At 57.8% G+C, this 18,524-nt stretch overlaps 3 protein-coding genes across 7 annotated transcripts; 2 read left to right on the top strand and 1 right to left on the bottom strand.

The window, feature by feature from the left end:
* The first annotated feature begins 86 nt into the window (after nt 1–86).
* LRCH4 (leucine rich repeats and calponin homology domain containing 4) lies at nt 87–11,010 on the top strand. Of its 4 annotated transcripts, none has more exons than XM_019629925.1 (18): nt 87–369; nt 3,910–4,054; nt 4,159–4,285; nt 4,474–4,579; nt 6,452–6,525; nt 6,669–6,784; nt 6,925–7,024; nt 7,271–7,361; nt 7,453–7,529; nt 7,651–7,712; nt 7,821–7,946; nt 8,068–8,136; nt 8,229–8,338; nt 8,459–8,542; nt 8,760–8,845; nt 9,022–9,159; nt 9,258–9,335; nt 9,622–10,254. In XM_019629925.1, the coding sequence occupies exons 1-18, from the start codon at nt 150–152 to the stop codon at nt 9,817–9,819; spliced, it is 2,007 nt and encodes a 668-aa protein (XP_019485470.1). In that variant the 5' UTR covers nt 87–149; the 3' UTR covers nt 9,820–10,254. The 4 variants fall into 4 exon arrangements, with proteins under 4 accessions (XP_019485470.1, XP_019485469.1, XP_019485468.1 ...); XM_019629924.1 differs by having other exon boundaries at nt 6,389–6,525; nt 9,655–10,254; XM_019629923.1 differs by lacking the exon at nt 9,622–10,254 and adding an exon at nt 10,635–11,010 and having other exon boundaries at nt 88–369; nt 6,389–6,525.
* Nucleotides 11,011–11,107: 97 nt separating this feature from the next.
* Nucleotides 11,108–12,962, top strand: SAP25 (Sin3A associated protein 25). Of its 2 annotated transcripts, none has more exons than XM_019629936.1 (6): nt 11,108–11,570; nt 11,734–11,834; nt 11,934–12,040; nt 12,137–12,287; nt 12,448–12,506; nt 12,589–12,962. In XM_019629936.1, exons 1-6 carry the CDS (start codon nt 11,425–11,427, stop codon nt 12,883–12,885), a joined length of 861 nt encoding a protein of 286 aa, XP_019485481.1. In that variant the 5' UTR covers nt 11,108–11,424; the 3' UTR covers nt 12,886–12,962. The 2 variants fall into 2 exon arrangements, with proteins under 2 accessions (XP_019485481.1, XP_019485480.1); XM_019629935.1 differs by having other exon boundaries at nt 12,409–12,506.
* A 93-nt stretch (nt 12,963–13,055) lies between these two features.
* LOC109374927 (insulin receptor substrate 1-like) lies at nt 13,056–18,459 on the bottom strand. The gene is made up of 3 exons (XM_019629930.1): nt 15,163–18,459; nt 13,827–14,938; nt 13,056–13,633 (listed from the first exon to the last, which is right to left on the bottom strand). The coding sequence occupies exons 1-3, from the start codon at nt 15,644–15,646 to the stop codon at nt 13,577–13,579; spliced, it is 1,653 nt and encodes a 550-aa protein (XP_019485475.1). The 5' UTR covers nt 15,647–18,459; the 3' UTR covers nt 13,056–13,576.
* Nucleotides 18,460–18,524: the final 65 nt, after the last annotated feature.

Genomic DNA, 18,524 nt, shown 5'->3' with positions numbered 1-18,524 from the left:
TCCGACGCGTCTGGGGACCGCGATTGGTCCGCCGGGCCTCTGGGCCCACTTCCTCCCGCTTCAAGCCACTACGGCGGCTCCAAGGAGGGGGCGGGGGAAGAAGGGACGACCAGTCCCGTCAGTCAGGCAGCGGGAGCCGCCGGGAGCGGATGGCGGCGGCAGTAGCGGCCCCATTTGCCGCCGGGGGTGAAGAGTCAGCGGCCACGACCACCGTTCCGGGGTCTCCGGGTCTGCCTGGGAGCCGCAGTGCAGAGCGGGCCCTCGAGGAGGCCGTGGCCACCGGGACCCTGAACCTGTCTAACCGGCGCTTGAAGCACTTCCCCCGGGGCGCGGCCCGCAGCTACGACCTGTCAGACATCACCCAGGCTGGTGAGTGCACCCCGCCGCGACCCCAGCCGGGACCCTCATTTACATAGCCCCGCCCCCACGTTTGTTTCTCTTGGGGCCGGGGAGTCTGGCCCTCCCCTTCACCTGGCCGTCGGGGTTCTCGACTTCGCTGATTTACATAAGCCTGCTACCACCCCCTCCCCACTTTAAGAACTACTAGACAATGAACGTGTTTCTCGTTTGCACGGCACGCCCAGCGTCCCTGGCTGAAAGTTGTCAGAGCCCTCACCCTCCGCTTCTCTTTATTTGCATATTGGCGCACCTGTATAATGGTCCCGCCCCTCACCTGGTTGGCTCATTTGCATGATTTCTTCAGCTTCAGTTCTGATCATTCCATAAAGCAGCCCCCACGAGCCCCTCTAATGACTCCTTTTTGTTCGTCCACTTCGTCTGCAACTCTCCGCCGTTCCACCGAGATCCGAGCAGACTTAGGCTTCCACTTCCCAAGAATTTGTCCCTAACAACCTGATGTTTCTGCTTACTTTGCTTGTAGTCCCACCCCCTAAAGTGGCTGGTCCTCTTCACCCAGCCAGCCTGTCGGAAAGAAGCTAATCTCCCACATCCCCTAACTCTTTTTTCCTCAGCTCTTCTGCCTGTTATTCCTGACCCCCGTTATCTGAAACAACTCCTCCTTCCTGCGTGTGTGAGGTCACTGTGGAGCCTGTGACCTCATAGGGACTCCAGAATTCCCATTTCAGTTTCTGCTTTCCCTTGGGAGAGGGACTTTGAGGCAGTAGCTGAAAGGAAGGAAATCTTATCTTCTAACTAGTAGTGCTGGGAACCTAGGGACCGACTATCCCTCCGCTCTCCCACCCGCAGGATCCCTCTGATCATGCTCTCTTCACTCTGGTGTCTGTTGATGGTAGGGTGTGGGGGACTCTACTACAACAGGTGAGTCAGGCCTCAGCTGCTCTGAAGGCAACCTATGACCTTCGGCTGGCAGCTGGGGGGTGGTGAGGATTGGAAATGGGGAGGAGGACTACATTCCCGGAGCCCCACCCGAGCCTGGCTCAGGGTAGGACTTGGGGCTGAATGAGAGTGTCCTATTGACACCGCCCTGGGACTGCATTTCTTCCTTAGCAGGTGCCTGCTGCCCTGCAAACACTCAAGGGGGCACAGACACTCTCTTTTCCCCCACTGTTCCAGGGAGAACCAGTTTAAACCTCTCCATTTTTCTTGGGTTGCTGGGTAAACTAACTTGCTTATTATGCAGTGAGTGAGTTCAGGGAATGGGTGAGCCCCAGGAGCCATCCTCTGTCTACTCCAGCTACTTAACCCCCAAGCTCCAGATTGACCTCAGCAGCTGTGTGACACTTGCCGTCTGTTCCCTTTCCCCTCCCCCTTGCTTGTTTTTTGACAAAGACCAAATGTTATTCTTTACTTCCTTAAGGCTCTGTCTCTGTGAGTGGACTCCTGGGGAAAACTACCAAGAACTCCCTGCTCCTCCCAGCTCTCCCCCCTTTTATCCTCCTCCCCCAGCATTCCGGCCCAGGGTGCAGCCAGTTCTCCTGTGAGTGAGCTTGTGTGGTGAAGTGGGAAAATCCCAGCTTTCTGAGAACCCCTCTCTGCCCTGCTCTCCACATAAGAATCTTCATTCCTTTCGGGGCCCAGATTCTAAGCCCAGTGGGATCTATCTTGTCCAGAACTCTCTCCTCTGTCCTCTTTCCAGAAGCAGGGTGCTTATAGTGTGGGGTGGAATGAGGAAGTGACAGAAACACAGTCAGTGTTGCCCATACCCTGCCCTGCACACCCCCTTGCCCTCCAACCCAGACTAAAAGTTTCAGTGCTCTGCTGCCGGAATCATTTTGAACCTTCTCCTGCTTTCCCAGCTCTTTCTGGACTGTGTTTTTGGTGCATGCTTCCTGTGGCACAGGTCCCTGATATCCTGTGGACTGTTCCTGGGGCCTGATAGTAGGATGACTCCTGAGATGGGGGAGGGGCCACTCTCACAAAGGAGAAGTGCAGCTCATTTTCTCACAGACCACATCCTGTGCCTCCTGTGCCCTGCCTCCTGCCTGGGCTCCCTTCTGCGCTCCCCCTTCCGCTCCATGCTTTTGCTCTTGACACCCACTTACCCCATCGAAACTTGTTCTCCTCCCCTTTCATCCATGTGTGTGTGCATGCACACACATTTGGTGGATATAGAGAAAGTAGGCAGGTGGAAGGTGAGAGTAGGAGTGCATCTGGTCCTCCCGTCCTCTCTGGAACTGTCTTCTCCCTTGACAGGTCACCTGTCTGTATGCACCACCAGGGTTGGGAGCAGAGAGGGAGAGAGAACGATTTTGGGGGCATCAGGCTATCATCTGCCCTGGCAAACACAGGTCCCACCAGAGACAGAACCTGATAGATTGTTTCTATTACATTTCCTGTCACAAGACTCATTTCCTTGGGGGATATACCCCAGCTTCTCCTCCCCTTAGCTTTTGCTGGCTCCTCCCTGAGAAGGGCCATCTAAGAAGCTCACACAAGTACTACTGCTCAGGACTTCCCCCAGCAGGCTCTCGGCCCCTCCCAATACAGGCTGAGCAGAGGAAGCAGAAACACAGCCTTGTAGAGGTCTAAGCCTGAGTGCCTCCAGACTGATGGGAACCCCAATTGTCTGACTCCTTGTACTGGACTAGCAAGCCACCGCCGGAGAGTAGGGGGCAGGAATAGACAGTACCCTCCTTCCTACCCTCTCCACTCTTCTCTGTGCCTGAGACACAGGCCGTGGTCCTGATTGCCTGAAGTCTGGGGCAGTAAGAGAGGAAGTAGAGGAGGGCTGGAAGAGGAGGGTGGGAAGGAGCCAGCCCTGAAGAAGGTGTGCCCAGATGGTGGGGACCAGAGGACTCTAGCTCCCACCTCCGGCTTGGTTGACTTGCCTTTTCTTCCTGGTCTGTTACTTCATAGGATCTTAGACCTGGCTTGCGGATACTAGGGGTTGGTGAAAAACCGTTGTCCATTGTCAGGAGCCTCAACTCTAGAGCCACACTTTAATGACCCTTGGTTTTTCCCCTGGGTTAAAAACAGGTTGAGGTTGGGAGATAGCCGCCTGAGGAGGGATGGGCTTTCTCAGTGGTCTCCCCAGAGGTTGTCCATATTCTTGCCTTGAGCCTTCCAGCCAGCCCATCACTTGCTATTTTCCTTGGAGCACCGTCCCTCCTACAACCTTTGCCTTCCATCTCTCCTGGTATCACAGAGCAACAGGAAGCACAAGAGGTATAGAATCCAGCCACCCTTCCAGGATAGTCCGCCATTTGTGTGTTTGAAGACAGAGTTTATGGCTCCTTCCCACTCCCAAATCTGGGCTTCTCCAGCCCAGTGGCCCTAAGGCCTTTGCCTCCCCTTTGCCATTCTGGTTATGCTTGGAATGTGTTCCAGTTTGCAATAGGCTTTGTTCTCTCTCCAGGGAGCCCAGGTTTATAGTCCTGATTCTTCAGGTCTGCTAGGATGGTAGAGGGCTCGGCAGATGGCTCTCTAGAAATTCAAGGTCCTCCTGTCCAGGGCTGGGTAATTCCACAGCTCTCCACTTGCTTCCCCTAGATCTGTCCCGGAACCGGTTCCCCGAGGTGCCTGAGGCAGCATGCCAGCTAGTATCCCTGGAGGGCCTGAGTCTCTACCACAATTGCCTGAGATGCCTGAATCCAGCTTTGGGAAATCTCACAGCCCTCACCTACCTCAATCTCAGGTAGAGAGGCAGGGCCAGGGGAGGGTGTGGCATGACCTTTAGAGGAGGGCCATGTGGGACACCGTGCCTGGGGAGTGAGCCCACTGCCTTTCTCTCTTCCACAGCCGAAACCAGCTGTCATCGCTGCCACCCTACATCTGCCAGCTGCCCCTGCGGGTGCTCATTGTCAGCAACAACAAACTGGGAGCCCTGCCTCCCGACATCAGCACCTTGGGAAGCCTGCGACAGCTTGTGAGGATGGAGAGGGGGGCAAGAAGAGGGACTATTGAACCAGGCAGCAGGGGCCTTTGGGGGGAAGCTGGGGAAAGGCAGGATGCGCCCTAGGGGAAAGGCCGGACTAAAGGAGGCGACCAGAGACAGGACGCAGTTTCTGATGCTCCTGGTCTTGTGGCTCCTTCCTACTTCTTTCCTCATTCCAGGATGTGAGCAGCAATGAGTTGCAGTCCCTCCCCACAGAGCTCTGCAGCCTCTCTTCCCTGCGGGATCTCAATGTTCGGAGGAACCAGCTCAGCACCCTGCCTGATGGTAAGGAAAATGAAGAGAGGTGGTGAGAGAGGGAGAGACAGACAGACAGACAGAAACACGACCTTGGAGAAGTCAGAGAAAAGGAATCTTCACAGAACAATAATGCCTTAGTTGACCAGGGTTTTGCAGTATATAAAACAGACTATAAATTATTTTATTTGCTCTTGACCAGCAACCCTCTGAGGCTGGCAATGCATGGGGTTGTTAGCTCTATTTTACAAATGTGGGAAAAGACACAGAAAGAGGGGTAGGCGAGTGCATTGGCACCCTGTAGAATCCCAAGGCCAGAAGGGGCCTTCAGGGCTACCTATGACCACCACTCACCCCAGCAGGAGCTCTCAAACACCTGACTCAGATTGCCCTGCGCTTCTTCCCCAGAGAGTGTGAATCAGTGGGGCCATGAGCTGGAGCCCAAGCAGCCCCATTTTAATGAGCTTATTGTTGTGCACCCCAACATTTGATAGCCTCTGCTCCAAAGCAGGCACACCTTGTTTAATTCAGCCAGCATTGTTTTGTGTGTGTATTTCCTGTGTTTTACGTGGGGACCAGGTAAATGTGAGTGATGTCACTCAGATCTGGGGCCAACTCTTAAAATTGAATGGCTTAATTAAATCTAAATTTAATGGGAGAAACAAGCAGAGAGAAGTGCTTGAACAGGATACTTAGAGAGCTGCAGGAGCTGGAGGAGGCTCTGCTTGGGCACCTTGAGCAAGATTTCGCCCCTGAGGCGCAGAGCAAGCTGACCATTAAAGGAGAGTTCTCCACCCTCTGCATCCCAGAGAGGAAATCCCATGTGCAAAGCATGCAGATGGGTGGGAGCCAGGTCCAGCACAGGTGTGGTTAGAAAAGCAAGCCAGGCTAGGCAGGAAGGATCTGTACCACTTTAATCTTGGTTTTGAAGAACAAGAGACAGGAATCAGGTGGTCATCCAATTTCTCTGGGCTGCCCCCTATTCCTACACTGGCGCTCTTTCCTTCTAAGTCATAAAAATAAGCATTTGATCAGGGCTTTCGTTGGACCATAAAGGAGACCCCCGCAAAATGCCCTGGGGATATAGGAAGGAGCAATGAATTCCAACCTAGTATCTGGAAGGATTGTGTGGAGGAGGACACACTTGAGTTGAACCTTGAAAGATGTGTGGACAGAACAATGGCGTTCTCCCAGTTGAGTAAACAGCATGTGGAAAGGTCCAGAAGCTGAGGGGCTGGAGGGTTGTCTGATGTGGTATCCTTGACTCTGCTTGGCCAGGGGATTGTGATTTTTATTCTGTGTCTTGAGCCACCACTAATCCAACAGTGCCTTTCTGAGAAGTAGACAGAGGCACCCCTCCCTGTGGGCAGGCACAGCCTCGCCCAGGGGGCAGGGCTTGGCTACTGAAGTGCAGGTGGGATTACAGCCCCTTCTGCCTGGGTGCCCTCATGTAGGGCACAGCCCATTTACCCTCAGTAGCCCCAGCTGCAAATCATGGAAGAATTTTGAGCAGTGTCGTGTCACATTCTGGCTTGGGGCTTGTGAGAATGAAGGAGAAGCTGGAGTGGGGAGTGGGCAGGGAGGAAAAAAGGAGCAAGCACCTGGGATGAGCAGGCGCTGAAGTCAGGCCTTGTTGGGGAGGGGAAGCCTGAAGGTGGGCTGGATCTGAGTGGGAGGAGCAGCAGCGAGGCTGTTCCTGGGGAGTGCCCTCAGCCAGCCAGGGCAGAGGTTGTGGTGGACCCAGGGGAGACTGGCTGGCCAGAGCAGAGGGCAGAGGAAGTGAGCACAAGGCCACCCCACTTTGGGGATACTTCTGACTCTTCCCTCACCCGCCCCCAGAGCTGGGGGACCTTCCTCTTGTGCGCCTGGATTTCTCCTGTAACCGTATCTCCCGCATCCCAGTCTCCTTCTGCCGCCTCAGGCACCTGCAGGTCATTCTATTGGACAGCAACCCCCTGCAAAGTCCGCCTGCCCAGGTGAGGGGTCGGCCTGGGGTGGACTGTGGGGACAGGGCTGAGATTGGGCAGGAGTGTGTTGGGGGTCCCTTTGGTAGCCAAGCAGGATCTGGGGTGCCCTCTTGCTTCCCCTTGACTCCTTTCATGCTCCTCTTTACACTTAGATCTGCCTGAAGGGAAAACTTCACATCTTCAAGTACTTGTCAACAGAGTCTGGGCGGCGTGGGGGTGCTGCACTGGGGGATCTGGCCCCTTCCCGCCCCCCGAGTTTCAGTCCCTGGTAAGTCCTGTGTGGGAAGGAAGGAAGCTCCTGGAGCCTTAATGCCCCTTCCTGGCACCAGGGTCCCCATGGCTTCTGGAGGGAGGATGAGGGGTTGCTATCCAGTATAGCACTGACCAGGTCTCCCTGGCTGGTCTCAGCCCAGCTGAGGACTTATTTCCGGGACGTCGGTACGATGGTGGGCTGGACTCAGGCTTCCACAGTGTTGACAGTGGCAGCAAGAGGTGGTCTGGAAATGAGGTAAGTGCCTTCTTTCCAAGGGACATTTGTGATCTCAGCTCTGGGGGAAAATCTGAGCCAAAACCCTTTGCCTTGCACCCCTAAATCTCAGAATGACACATGGTGACTGGAGCTATCCTCTTGCTTCCTTTGCCCAAGTATCGCGGGGAAGGGCTGGCTCAGCAGCCGATCCCAAGGCTCTGGACCCCATGGGTCCCCAATACTATAGAGAGGCTGCCTCCTATGTCTGCATTTCTACATTTACAGTCAACGGATGACTTTTCGGAGCTGTCCTTTCGGATCTCCGAGTTGGCCCGGGAGCCTCGGGGGCCCAGAGAGCGGAAGGAGGATGGCTCTGGTGAGTAGTGGGGTAAGGGGCCCTGAGGCTAAGATGAGTGGACCAGCCTGAAGGCCCCCATCTGCTTGCTGACGTGTCCTGGCTTCTTCAGCTGACGGAGACCCCGAGCAGATTGACTTCATTGACAGCCACGTGCCTGGGGAGGACGAAGAGCGAGGTGCTGCTGAGGTGAGGGGCCAGCCCTTGTCCTTATGTCCTTCTGCTGTGAGAGGAAAGCTGGAGGGAGGAGGGGCCAGTGCAGGCTTGGGGACCAGGCACTCCCTTAGCCCATCCCCTATTCTTTCTTCAGGAGCAGCGGCCACCAGAATTAAGCCCTGTGGCAGGGGACGGGGAGAGGGCATCAAGCAGCAGGTACTCAGCGCCACCTGAGCTGGCACCTCCTCCCTTTACTCCATCTCCCTGCACCCTCTCCTCTTCCCTGAACTTCTCTACCCTTCCCGTCCTGTCTTTGCCCCTCAGGCGAGAAGAACCAGCTGGGGAAGAGCGGCGGCGCCCCGACACCTTGCAGCTATGGCAGGAACGTGAGCGGCGGCAGCAGCAGCAGCAGCAGCAGAGTGGAGTGTGGGGGGCCCCCAAGAAGGACAGGTGTGGGCACAGGCTACTGCCAGGTGGTGGGCCCTGGAAATTAGGGGAGATGAGCCCTCCTGAGCTACTCAGCGTTGGCAGCCTCCTGCCTCACACTGCTGACATCTCCTTCAATTTCTAGTTTTCTGAAGCTGGGGGTCAGGGTTGCTGGTGGAGGTGCTGCTGCCTCGTCCACTCAGGTCACCTACAAGTATGTCCTCCCAGACTTCACCTCCCTGAGCCCTCTCCCTAAACACCCTCTCCCTGATCACCCTCTCTAATTCCCTTTCTGTCTTTCCTCAGCGGCACGCCCAAGTCCAGTGTCACCCAACTGGGAGCTTCAGGGGTGCAGGGGCCCCCCACCCCTGCCCCAGCCCCCACCTCCCAGGAGCCCCTTCCTATATCTAGACCAGGTGGGACAGGGGCTTTGGGAAGAGGATGGGGGCTTGTGTAGGTGAGGGGATGGTTGGTGCCTGGTGGCCTGAGGGAAGAGTGCATCTCACCTGCCCCATTTCCCTGGCTCTGGCCCCCAGCAACAGCACCTGCTCCCCGGTTACTCGGCTCTATTCAGAGACCAAACAGCTTCCTGTTCCGTTCTTCCTCTCAGAGTGGCTCAGGTGGGTCTTCCCTCCCCACTACTAACCCAGTGCTAACCCAGCACTAACGTGGGCTGTTGATCACCCCTTCTGGCCTGGGAGTCCTCTGGTCAATTGTCCCTTTGTGTTGAAAATCCCACAAGCACGGAGGCAGGGGATGTGGGTGCCAGACACTGCGACCCAGCTACAAAGTCTACGGTGGTAGTGGAGACAGGCCACACAATCTCCTTTTCTCTAGGTCCTTCCTCACCAGACTCTGTCTTGAGACCTCGACGATCCCCCCAGCTTGTGGATGAGAAGGAGCTGATGGCTCAGCTGCGCCAGGTAAAACGCGGAATCTGTGTGGGTGGAGCCTGGGCTCAGCATGGCACCTCCTGGAATTTCCTAGCCTCTCTCAATACCCTCTTTGTCCACCCTGGTGCTTTGGCTGAGGATGGGAGAGGCAGGCTGGAGTTCCCTGCTGATCCTGACCTCTCCCCCCATCTCCCCCTGCCTCCCAGGTCCTTGAGTCGCGGCTGCAGCGGCCTTTGCCTGAGGACCTGGCAGAGGCTCTGGCAAATGGCGTCATCCTCTGTCAGCTGGCCAACCAGCTGAGGCCCCGCTCTGTGCCCTTCATTCATGTGCCCTCACCTGCTGTGGTCAGTTGGGGCCCAGGGTGGGAAGTAGGGAGTGGGACAAGGGACTCCTGTGACCCCCTCCCTTACTCTACTCTTTTTCTTTTCTTACACATCCCTAGCCAAAACTCAGTACCCTCAAGTCTCGGAAAAATGTGGAGAGTTTCCTAGAAGCCTGTCGAAAAATGGGGGTGCCTGAGGTATGCGGCGGGGCTGATCTCTACTGTAAAGAGTGGTGGCATCCTGGGCTCAGCTGAGCCCTTTGCATGGATGGCAGGGTTCCATTCACAGGGGGTGTCTGCTTCCCAGAAGGAAGCGCCTGTCCCGCATGGCTCCCTTCTTTGCATGCCTCCCTTCCCTGCACTCTGCATGTTGGCATGGCTCTGGCTCTGGCATGTGAGGGCAGGGGGTGGGAAGGATTGTCTTGCTGCTGCTGCTGACGTCTGCCCTTTGTCCTTGTCCATCTGTCCTACTCCCCCTTCCCAGGCTGACCTGTGCTCGCCCTCGGATCTCCTCCAGGGCACTGCCCAGGGGCTGTGGACCACCCTGGAGGCCGTGAAGCGGGTTGGGGGCAGGCCTCCCCCGCCCTTCTGGCCCCCCTCTGGCCTGGGCGGCTTCATCCTCTTCTACGTGGTCTTCATGCTGCTGCTCTATGTCGTCTACACTCGGCTCCTGGGTTCCTAGGACCTGAAGTCACCCCTCCCACACCACCTCGCCCTTTTTCTATTTATAAGACTCCTGTGCAACCCCTATCCCCACCAGTGGTGCCTTCCGTCCCTACCAAAGACACTAGTGAATCCCCCTCCCCTCACAAACACTGACCTCAGAGGCCCCACTCTGGTGCCCCCAGACCCTGGGCCCCCAGCCTCTGGGTGCCCTCCTGTAGCCCCTCCCCTCTCAAGTGCTGATGGTGCCTTCATACTCTCCACCTAGCCCTGCCCTCTGCTCCTCCAGATGGAATAGACCTTAACCTTCCTACTTTTATTCTCTACACCCCCACCTCCAACCCCTGCTATAGGGGGCTAAATTATCTATATTTTGTAGAGAGAACTCTATATTTGTAGGGGATGCAGGGCCCAGGCTGGGTCCCCGTCTCTTGTATAAATTGTACAGACCGTGGCTGCCTGTGTGTGTGTGTGTGTTTGCGTCTGCTCCTGCTGTGGCCAGGCCCAGTCCTTGCAGTGCCCATTGGGTTCTATGTGCCAGCCTGCCTACTCCAGCATTTCCCTCTGGAAATGACAGGTCTCTCCTTCCCCCTGAGCCTTGGGCCCCTGTGTCATCTCCCTTCTATTTGCTGGCAGCTTCCTTGCATCACATTTGTCCCCAAGTTGTGTCCAAGGTGCCCTTGACCGTCCCCTTCTACATTTTGAAGGGCCATCCTGTCAGCCCCCTTTTACCAGGCTCCTTTAGGGTGTTTCCCCCCCTGCCCTCTGTGACGGGCAGGGAAGCCCAGAGGAGAAGGTATAAAGGGGTATTTAACCTGGGCCCCTTCCCCCCAGGAGTCCCTGTGCCAGCCCCATCACATCCTGGAAGAGGAGGGGGCCCCAGGAAGGGGCCTCCCCTACATCGCTGCTGTCGTCCACGCACTCCTGGAAGTCTTAGGGGTTGAGTTAGGAGCGCTGGGCCCTGAACCGCCTGGGACCCAGGAACAGAGAAGACAGCTGCTCCTGGGCTCTGCTCTTTAGCAAGGACTGGTGAGGGCGGCCTCGGGCCTGGCCCTGTTTATCAGGCACCCCTTGGCCCGAGGGCTTGGAAGCAATCCTGCCCAGCAAGGCACCTGGCTGCCTCTGGGTGTCGTTGAAGGTCTGGGATGGAAGACGGGCCCGGATGTTGTGTCAAGTGCAATAAAGAAGCCGGAAGGTCTCTTAAGTTGTGGCTCAGGTGTATGCGTGTGTGTGTGTCTGCGAACGGAAGCCATGCTTTGCGTTGCGGGGAAGGGGTCGCCTCAACATCCATGTCCAGGTTCTGCAGTGACTTGCTCTGCACCACCCTTTCACACCCGGCTGAAGGCGGCCCGCGCCCTGACCCCACCGCCAGGGGGCGCCCGCGGGACCCCCGGCGGGAGCGTGCACCACGTGGCCCGGAAACGTGCTGGGCGCCGGCGTTGAGGCGAGGCCCTGTGAGGTGGGCGGGTGACCTGGGCTCACAGAGACCCGCAAGGTACAGCTGGCCGCCGAGGGAGGCTGGGACTCCGTGGGAGACAGGGAAGGGGTAAGGCCGGCAGGGCAGGAGGCCCGGGCAGCGCAGGGTGCCAGCATAGACGTGCTGCCCTGCCCTCTCAGAGGCGGCATGTTGCCCTGGCCCTCTCGGCGGTGGGGCGCAGGCGAGGAGCAGGCGCCCGAGGAACACGGCCGCTCCGCAGGCACTGACCCCAGCCAGGCCTGGAACTCTGGAGAGGAAGCCCTGGGGGAGCCAGGAACATCCCCACAGGACCGGTGAGGGGCATGCAGGAGGCGCTTGGGGGAAATTCGACGTGGGGGGGGGTCCCACAGTGAGGAACGCTCAATGAGCCATACCATTTACCAAGTATTTAGACTTGGCGGGGGTTGGTGAGTGGGGGAGGCTATGACTGGAGCACCTCATTACCTTCCCCCCAAGCCCTCAGCCCAGGTCCCCAAGGCCTTTCCAGATCCGGAGAGAGCAGCTGCTGGCCGGGTCCCCCTCAGGCCTGGCTGCTGAGCAGTCCCCAGGAACCCCAGGTAGGTGCCAGGCCTTGCCACTTCTACCCCCAATACTCTTTCACCGACTCCTGAGCCTGTTTTAATCTCTACACATCCTGTTCCCCCCCCCACCCCCAGTTCCCCTTTCACCTCAGATGGCCTGGGAGGTGGCCCCCTCAAGGATGACCCTGCTGGCACCGTGGGACCCCAACTATGAGGCTAAAGCAGGACCTCAGCTGGAGTGGGTGAGTAGGGGGTACCTGTGGCTCTGGCCTGGGGGTGGGGCAGGGATGCCCTGAGGGGAGACTGAAGCTCCACTGATCTTTCCTGACCCTCCACAGGGGCCCAGCTGTGGGTCTGGCGCCTCCTTCTCAGGCCGGACCTTGTGTCATCCCTCCTGGCCGCTGTACGAGGCAGCCTCAGGCAGGGGCTGCAGGCCCCTGGCTCCCACAACAGGACATCAGAATGGCGAGCAGGCGCCTAGGGGTGCAGGTAATTTCCATTGGTCCCCTCGGGTTCAGGACTGATGGTTGTGTGAGCACGGGGAACTGGTTCAGAGCTCCCCCGGGGTGGGAACTCCCAGCCTGTCACCCTAGCAGCTTCTCTTCCCCAGGGTTCCCGGTGATATGCTGTGAAGATGTCTTTCTTTTAGACCCTCTGCTTCCCTGGGGGCAGCGTGTTCCCCTGTACCTGTCTGAGGCCCCTCAACAGGTGAGCACTCTTCCTTCCCTGGCCCCACCCCAGCCTTCATGCGGGGCTTGGAAGGAGACACTTCCCCCTCTTCTCTCCTCAGATGATGGGCTCTCTGAAGCTGCTGCTCCCACCCCCTATCATGTCGCCCTGGGTCCGCCCAGTCCAGTCCCCACGCTGCTCCACTGCCTGGCTCAGTGGGCCTGAGCTGATCGCCCTCAGTGGCCTCTTGCAGATGAGCCAGGGGGAGCCAAGACCCAGCTCCTCCGGCCCCCCAAGGGCTCCCCCACCCCCTGCTAGTCCCCCAGACCCTGTCTCTGATCAGCCAGGCCCCAGTGGCTGCCCTAGCTGTTCTCACTGCACTGACCCATCTCTCCCATGGACCCCAGGCACCCATTAACCATAGCCACTTGTGGGAACCATGGGCTCCCTACTCTTCCAAGCAGGTTTCTATTAATAAAAGTGTTGGTTTGCAAACAGGCTTCTTGTGGAGGGTAGCAGAGTGGGGCACAGAGGTAGGGATGGGGTCTCTTTCTCCATCATGGCTTTGACTGCCCTCCCCTCAAATTCTTGTTACTCGTTGGTCAAGGCACCTTTAATGAGGGGGGGATCCACAGTACAGTCCCTCAGACTGAGTATGTAAGAAGCAAGGACTCCCCATCAGTTTTGCCAGGCCTGGGAGAAGGGAGGATTGTGTGAGCATGTAGCTGGCATTGGGAGAGGCAAATTAGGGAGTAAGGGGGTAGCACATCACTTTTGGGGGGGCACTAAAAGGTGAGATACCTGGTACTTTCATCCTTCTTGTTCTGGGGCCCCAGAAGTTCAGCTCTGGGCTTGCAGGTTAGTTCTTTGCCTTGGAGGAGACACTCAGCAGGCACTGCAGGTGTGTGTGTGGGAGGGTGGTGGTGGGGGGCTGGTCCACGTGGGAATTCTCATAGGAGGCAGGGTGGGGGGGGGCCAAGGCTGACCTGAGACTGTGGACTGATGCTGCAGGAACTGTGTGGGGAAACAGAGGATCGGGGCTTCGGCTGAGAAAGCCCAGAAATTCGTAGGACTTTTTTTTGTTGATAGGGGTTCTAGAATTGTCTCTCTTAAAAGAATCCAACTTCTTGGGGAACCTCCTCCTGAAGATTTCCCAGGCTCCACAGCTGGAAGGGACAGAGTGGGCAGAGGGCTGTAAGGGGCAGCCCAAGAGCCTCTATAGGTCACATGTTCTAGGGGTTGTTGGGGCCTTAGAGCCCCTTAGTCGTGGAAACAGGTGGGAAGGCATTCTTAACTTTGCCCTATTTTCTCTTCCCTGCTTCTGGTCCATCTGGTCAGCTAGACCTGGCGGGCTCTCACCCTTGTCTCTCCATCATTCTGGAACTGGATTCTGGCATAGCTGTGCGTGCTGGCCCCGGGGGCGTCGCCTCGTGCCTCCAGAGGAGGGACCAGGTCCAGGTCAACATAATTCAGGTGGCCATCGAGGGGGTCCAGTGTGCAGTCTGGGGTTGGGTACTTGATGCACACGTATTCCCCCGCTTGCTCGGATAGTGGCTGCAAGCAGGACTGAGCCCCTGCTGTTCCGCAGCTGTCCCCAACGCCCCGATGGGGGTCTTGGAGCCAGTGTCCAGGGTCCCCAGCCCCAGGGTTGTAGGAAAAGGGTAGGGAACTCGAGGAAAAGGACCGTGGCTGAAAGTGGCTCATGGGCATGTATTCAGTGCCCTCCCAACCTTGGCGCGGATGGGAGGGAGCGGCGTTGGCAGCAGCCGGAATGCCTGGGGCTGCCATCACCATGTAGCCACCTGCTTCCTTGCCCTGCATGGTCTCGTAATCACTCCCAGCTCCCATGCATATGTGGCCCCCAACCTGCTCCAACTCCTCGGGATATGAGGCTGCTGCCCCCAGCATTGCCAGGGTCTCTAGGGTTGCATGCTCATTCCTCTCACCCAGGCACACCTGACGGCTCAGGCTGCTTGATGGGGCCTCTGAGGCTGGGGTCTCATGAGGCTGGGGGACAGGTGACCGTCTGGAGGCGCTTGTTGTAGGATCCCTTGGCAGTGGTTCAGCCTGGCCACCCGCACCACCGTCCCCGAGCCGCTTCATGGCGGCCAGAACGGTCTCATGAATGCTTTGGGCCACCACCGTGTCAGGCGCCTGTAGCCACAGCTCCCCGGGACCCGTGGGTGCTGAGCGGCCAAGCTCCAGGAAGAAGAAGGAGTCTGCGTGGCCACAGCGGCGCACGCTGAGCAGGGACAGGCGCAGGGCTGGCGGTAGCGATGCTTGGGTGTCCTTGGAACCTCTGGCCCTGGGCTCCCGCAGCAGGCTCAGTACCCCCGAACCCAGACACAGGCAGTAGCCACCGCTTCCCAGGCCTCGTGTCCGCCCCAGCCCTTTGGGCCGCAGCGTCACAGGCCAGACGTCCTGAAACGGAGCGAGGATCCAGGTCTCGGAGTCCTCATGAAAACAGGGATCTGGAGAGACAATGGGATGGTCACGGAAGGGGGTGAGGGGAGCGGGGGGGGGGGCACTGCTGAGCTGGGAGGTCAGAGTGCCCCGAGAACTGAAAAAGTGTAAACGCTTAATGTTTGAACTTGATTTCGGTAACCTAGGGGAGGGGCAGGCTATGGATAGACCAAATCCACGACCATCCAACCCCCGGCCCCCAGCCCCTCTCTGCCCCGGGCTCTGGCCTCACCTGCGGCAGCGGCGCGCGCCTCCAGCAGGGCGCTGTACCACGCCTGTTGCTCCGTCTCGCTGGCCGCCGCCACACCCAGGCTGCAGTTGCGCGTGTAGAGGACGATCAGGTGGCGCTGGCGCGCGTCCACGCGCTTGCTAATGGTGCACGCGCCCGCCAGGCTCATGCTAAGTTTGGGGGGTGCTCGGCCCGAGAGGAACTTTTTCTCGCTCTCGTAACACTCGAGGCGCGGCGGGTCAGCGCGTAGCACGAAGAAGCGGCGGCGCTGGGACTTCTGCTTCCGCAGGTGGCCGCAGAGCCTCACATCAGCCGGGCAGGCCCAAGGAGGTGGCGGACCCAGGGGCACATCGGTCAACTGGGACTCCGGGGTTGCCGTCGGGCCGCCGCCTCCAGGGTTCATCCCGGACCACAGGCTATAAAATGGCTGGAGGAGCGGCCGAGACCGCTGGGGAAAGGCCAGAAGTGGGGTAGAGGTGGCCGACATCTGTCTTGATATCCAGTGTCTCTCCCCTCCCCCGGACTTGAAGTTTAGAGCAGGGAGTCTGCAGTAGCCCCTCGCTGCGCGCAGCGTGTGCCCCAGTGGCTGCCCGACGGCCTGTGACACCCAGGTCTCCAACGGCCTCAGAGGCTAGACCCTAGCCGGTTCCCCGTGCCTCCTCACCCCTCCCTCCCTCCCTCCCTCCTCCGACCGCTCCGGAGTCCCCACCCCCGCGGGGTTAACCCTCGCGCGACCCGGGCGCTGGACTGCCGGCAATGGAAGCGGAGTTTGAGTTGGGAAGTTTAAGAGAGCCGGCCTCCACCCTACCCCACCCGCTTCGGCAGGGGCGGAGAGTGTGGGGGCATCTCCACTGATTTGAGGTGTCTGTTGGGGAAAACTACCGTGTGAGGCGTATGTGAATGGAACTGTGTCTGTCTTGATCGCGCTGGCAGTGGCATCCGCAGTCCTGGAGATCAGGGCCGGTTAAGTCCGGCCATCCTTAGGGCAACCCCTCCTTCCAGCTCCTGCCATTCCTTACTCCTGCTCTCTCCTTCCAGCACCTGTGTCCCCACTTCCCATCCAGGACTGGTTTTGCACTCTTCCTTCCCAAATAATCCTAGGAGCTGGCCTCTGAACATCGGGGTGGTTCTGATTTCTGAGGAGCTGAAGGTTTAGTTTCTCTGTGGGTCGGTGGGTCTGTGGTGATAAGGTGTCTTGGGATAAATAAACTTCTGGATTGGTCCCTGTGCACAGCCCATCCCACCAGAATCCCAGTCAAGTGGCCACTGGAGGAGACCCTGTGGAGGATGGCACCATCGCTTAGGGGCATTTCCCTCATGCTGCCCCATTGCCCTCAGCCCCTTCTCACCACCACTGTCCAAAAATGCCACCATGGGCCAGCTGATGGCTCTGATCACAGAAGTGCAGACTCTCTGGTGGGGGTACTCCCTTTGCCCCTTGCTTACTGAGAGGTTTGAGATGGAATTGGAATTCACACATTTTTACACCTCACTTCTGATCCTTCCACTGACCAACTCACTTGGGGGAAGATAGCTCTGGTCAGTCAGTGCACACTCTGCAAGACAAACTAGCAGTTGACACAGATGGGGGCCTTAGAGGACCTCATGATATCTCTCATGGCAAGTAAGATACCTAAAAGGGGGAAGCTGAGGGTGGGGAAGGGAAAGAGGGCAACATTTGGCCCCTATTAAAGATGGTATAGGAGCACAGTCAGGTATGGAAGGAGATATAACAAGAGTACTGAAGCAAGGGAACCTTTTTCTGACCAGTCCAAGGGCCAGGACAGCCTGAGCAGGGAGGCAGAGTTTCTCCACTTCCCAGGCCTGGAAGGAAGGGGCTAGAATACTAGAGGAGCCAATGATGCAGTGTGCATGGAAGCTAGGATCTTTGAGAAAGGGATGCCCTGTCTTGATGCCCAGTGTCTCTCCCCTTCTCTTGACTTGAAATTTAGGGCAGGGAGTCTGCAGTGGTCCCTTGAGGTCCTTTTGCTTGACCCAACCAGTATCCTGAGGATGGGCATCCAGACAGCAGGCAGGCAGTACCTGGGGCCTGCTCCAGGTGCCCCCCAGTCAGCCAAAGCCCCACCAAGGAGCAGGAGAGGGGCTGGCAGCTCAGGTGACACAGTGGGGCCATTGGCAGCTGCCACAGCTGATGGGTGTTGGCCAGGGAGGGGCAGGTATGTGATGGATCCATAAGTGGCCACCAAAACATTAAGGTCATAGTCCCCGTGTGGCCTTGATATATGCACCATGTGACAAGTGGCAGAGACACAAAAGCTGTCTGCAGGCCCTTCCCCTTCCTAGTCTGGCTGCTGCCTCAAAGAGCAAGGCACGCGCAGGGCTCATGCACCTGCTCGGCTCCTGGCCTGGAGCCTTACTCCCCAGGCTTGATTTGAAACTACCCACAGGAGGGTCTCTTCATACCTACTCCTTCCCAGTCCCCATCAACTAGACCACCTCGCAGCACCCTAGTCCTGTGAATTCACAGCTGCTGTCATAGAGGGCAGCTCCAGACCACTTCGTGTCATCGAACCCCTAAGTGCTGGGTAAAGATATAAGTAGGAAGCAGCAGGGATCGGAGTGTCTGGGTTCTGGGCAAGCAGCAGTGGTAGATGGTAATCAATGCCAGGTGATTTAGCTTGCCAGGTACCAGGAAAAGCCTGGAGCCAAACAACTGGCCTAATCAGTTGCCCTAGCAACAACACTGCCCTTGGCCTCACCCAGACAAGATTTATTCTAGCCTGTTGCCCTGGTAACTTGAGTTGCTCCCTCGGGAGAGGAAGTGGCAGAACCTCAGCTCTACTCCGTGAGAATTCTTACCCCAAGAAGTGGGGTCCAACTACCAGGTTCAGGGCAGATGTGGGCTCGTGGGATGTGAGCGCTACATTTGAAGTCCCTGTGGAATTATCTTGTTACCCAGGAGAGTAACCTAGAGGGAGGAGGCTGGGGTACTAAGGCCAGGCTGTTCCTGTGTGCCTCTCCCTCCCCCCATCCTGAGTTCCCACTCCTTTCTGGAGGAAGGGGGATGTAGAAACTGTGCCATCCATTTAGCCCTTTCCTTCAGCCCTCCCCACCATGGCTCCAAGGCTTCAATGTGGACAGAATGGAGCTCTTCACAGAGGTCCTGGGGACTGGTTCCTGCTTCCTCACAGGGGCAGCCGCAGGTGACCTGCTGGAGACTGGGACCCAGCCAGAGGACAGCTGTCTGAAAACCATGGTCACAACAATGGTACGTGGGAGGGTGCAGAGACATGAGGTCTTGGTCAGAGACTTGGTGGGAGCCTGGGTGAATCCCTCCAGCCCCATGGTGTTTGTGTAGTGGGGTTCAGACTTGCAGCTACCAGACAGGGCTGTGCAACGATGTC

The sequence above is a fragment of the Hipposideros armiger genome, unplaced genomic scaffold (genome assembly GCF_001890085.2).
Source record: "Hipposideros armiger isolate ML-2016 unplaced genomic scaffold, ASM189008v1 scaffold_875, whole genome shotgun sequence".
In the NCBI taxonomy this organism is placed as follows: domain Eukaryota; kingdom Metazoa; phylum Chordata; class Mammalia; order Chiroptera; family Hipposideridae; genus Hipposideros; species Hipposideros armiger.
This window is presented reverse-complemented; position numbering and strand designations above follow the sequence as displayed.

Bases quoted from the DNA above. Each gene is read 5' to 3' on its own strand.
- LOC109374927 (XM_019629930.1), bottom strand. From the start codon at position 15,646: ATGTCGGCCACCTCTACCCCACTTCTGGCCTTTCCCCAGCGGTCTCGG. The intron at 14,939-15,162 runs GTGAGGCCAGAG...TTGTCTCTCCAG, and splicing joins GGCGCGCGCCGCTGCCGCAG to ATCCCTGTTTTCATGAGGAC. The intron at 13,634-13,826 runs GTGAGAGCCCGC...TGTCCCTTCCAG, and splicing joins AGAATGATGGAGAGACAAGG to CTGTGGAGCCTGGGAAATCT.
- LRCH4 (XM_019629922.1), top strand. From the start codon at position 150: ATGGCGGCGGCAGTAGCGGCCCCATTTGCCGCCGGGGGTGAAGAGTCA. The intron at 7,713-7,820 runs GTACTCAGCGCC...TTTGCCCCTCAG, and splicing joins GAGAGGGCATCAAGCAGCAG to GCGAGAAGAACCAGCTGGGG. The intron at 8,339-8,458 runs GTGGGACAGGGG...TCTGGCCCCCAG, and splicing joins CCTTCCTATATCTAGACCAG to CAACAGCACCTGCTCCCCGG.
- SAP25 (XM_019629935.1), top strand. From the start codon at position 11,425: ATGTTGCCCTGGCCCTCTCGGCGGTGGGGCGCAGGCGAGGAGCAGGCG. The intron at 11,571-11,733 runs GTGAGGGGCATG...CTTCCCCCCAAG, and splicing joins GGAACATCCCCACAGGACCG to CCCTCAGCCCAGGTCCCCAA. The intron at 12,288-12,408 runs GTAATTTCCATT...TCTCTTCCCCAG, and splicing joins GCAGGCGCCTAGGGGTGCAG to GGTTCCCGGTGATATGCTGT.